Genomic DNA, 2,012 nt, shown 5'->3' with positions numbered 1-2,012 from the left:
CTTAACACCAGATGATCAACTATTATGAAAGGGGTAGATTGTAATACAAGTAGGTTTATTACCACACTTAACATTATAACATGTTTTCTTCAGTAGGTTTATGATAAGCCGCATATTTGATTTATTTGCTAAGTCTGCGGGTATGTGTGTGTGTTTGGTGCACCTCTTGATAAAGGATTATGAACAGTTATGTTTTTTTTTGTTGTTGTTTTAATAAGACTATATGATTTGACATTAGAATTGAAGGTAACATCCCTGACCCAAAGTATTTACTTTTTTCTTTTTATTAGGTTTAAAGGAGAAACACTAAAAGGGAAACGTTACTCACCTTTATTTCCCTATTTTGCTGAAGTAAGTCGTATTCCGAGAAGGCAAGCTGAAACAAAATTATTTAAGTTTAGTGAAAAGAAATAATTTACTTATTGCTGCTCTAGAGGGGACTTAAGTTTTATACTACTGCTAGTATTGAAAAGACAACATGTTATAATGTTAAGTGTGGTAATAAACCTACTGAAGACAACATGTTATAATGTTAAGTGTGGTAATAAACCTACTGAAGACAACATGTTATAATGCTAAGTGTGGTAATAAACCTACTGAAGACAACATGTTATAATGTTAAGTGTGATAATAAACCTACTAAAGACAACATATTATAATGTTAAGTGTGGTAATAAACCTACTAAAGACAACATCTACTATTTAACTCACTTTTCAATTATTGTATATTCTTCTGGTTTCTTGAAAAGTGCATCCAGTCTCGCCCCCATCATAATGTAGACTTTCTGTGTTGTAATGTCTGGAAGAATATTTACTGTTATTATACATTACTGGTCTTGGGAAATGAAGTAATTTTACACACATCTTACTCTAAACTTAGTGTTTGCAAAAACGTTCAACAACAGAATTATCTAAGTAACAGATTTTAAAGCAATTTGTTATTATAAAGTTTATAACTTGGTTTCAGAAATGAACAATTCTTCTGTTGTTTTGTGTTGGGGGAGAGGGTTACAAAACAAATTTGACAGATATATTGTGATTCTTCAGACAGGATACCATCCTAAGTAATTTTCAGGTCAACAGAACCAACCAACAGTTACAGTGAGTATAATACAGGGAGCAGCACGGTCCTGTGGCTAGTGTTTTGTACTCATAGCTAGAAGGTTGTAAGTTTGAGGCAACATTTTGTGTCCTTCAGCAAGAAAATTTAAGTCAATTATTTCAGCTGTATAATGGGTAGCTGGTGGTTAACCTACAATAAACTAGCATTCCTTTGAGAGTAAATACGTCACCATTCAATTACGCTTATGCCAGTTAAATCAAAGTCCCTATATTAACAACTAAATCTTAATAAAAAATGGTAAAACCATGTCTAGCAATTCTTATATTATTAAAACAAATACCATGTTAAAAACCCATGCATACAAATATCCACTACAGAGAGAAGATAAAACTATACTCATACCACACTTACACACAACAATCATGACACAAACCTACTCACCTTTGACCTTTACATATTCTAAGGTGGGGTTCACACAGAGGGCAAGGTTACTGGGGAGTGTCCAAGGTGTAGTTGTCCACGCTATCATCGAAACATCAGGACTTTCATCCAGAGGAAAGCTGACAATAACTAGAAAAACCATTACAGGTCAAGTAGCATTGTGAAATCTGATGTTTTTAAAAATATTGCGATACTGTCAGCTCAAAATATAGCCAAGAAATAACACAAAACTTGAACTATAATTACATGATTATTGTTAATGCTTTAAGTATAGATTTCCTAGTATAAAGTACTACACTTACAAAACATGGTAATTTAACATGATTAAGAAGAAACTAGTCACCTGCAGGATCCACTACCTCTTTGTAATTCTGTCCCGATTCAAAGTTTGACAGTGGAGTGCTACATGCTGTAGAGTAAGGCATTACCTAAAAATAATGACCAGAGAGATACAGAAACGATTATATTATAATAAGCAAGAAGAAAGAACTACTCATTTGAATGTTAA

The 2,012-nt window shown here is 32.9% G+C and overlaps 1 protein-coding gene across 1 annotated transcript; it reads right to left on the bottom strand.

The window, feature by feature from the left end:
- Positions 1-689: 689 nt before the first annotated feature.
- Positions 690-1,950, bottom strand: LOC106477535 (isoleucine--tRNA ligase, cytoplasmic-like). Its single transcript, XM_013938085.2, has 3 exons — positions 1,848-1,950; positions 1,505-1,633; positions 690-799 (listed from the first exon to the last, which is right to left on the bottom strand). Exons 1-3 carry the CDS (start codon positions 1,927-1,929, stop codon positions 708-710), a joined length of 303 nt encoding a protein of 100 aa, XP_013793539.1. The 5' UTR covers positions 1,930-1,950; the 3' UTR covers positions 690-707.
- Positions 1,951-2,012: the final 62 nt, after the last annotated feature.

Source organism: Limulus polyphemus, unplaced genomic scaffold, assembly GCF_000517525.1.
Source record: "Limulus polyphemus unplaced genomic scaffold, Limulus_polyphemus-2.1.2 Scaffold18016, whole genome shotgun sequence".
Taxonomy (NCBI): domain Eukaryota; kingdom Metazoa; phylum Arthropoda; class Merostomata; order Xiphosura; family Limulidae; genus Limulus; species Limulus polyphemus.
The sequence above is the reverse complement of the archived record's forward strand: the minus strand, read 5'-3'. Positions and strand labels throughout refer to the sequence as shown.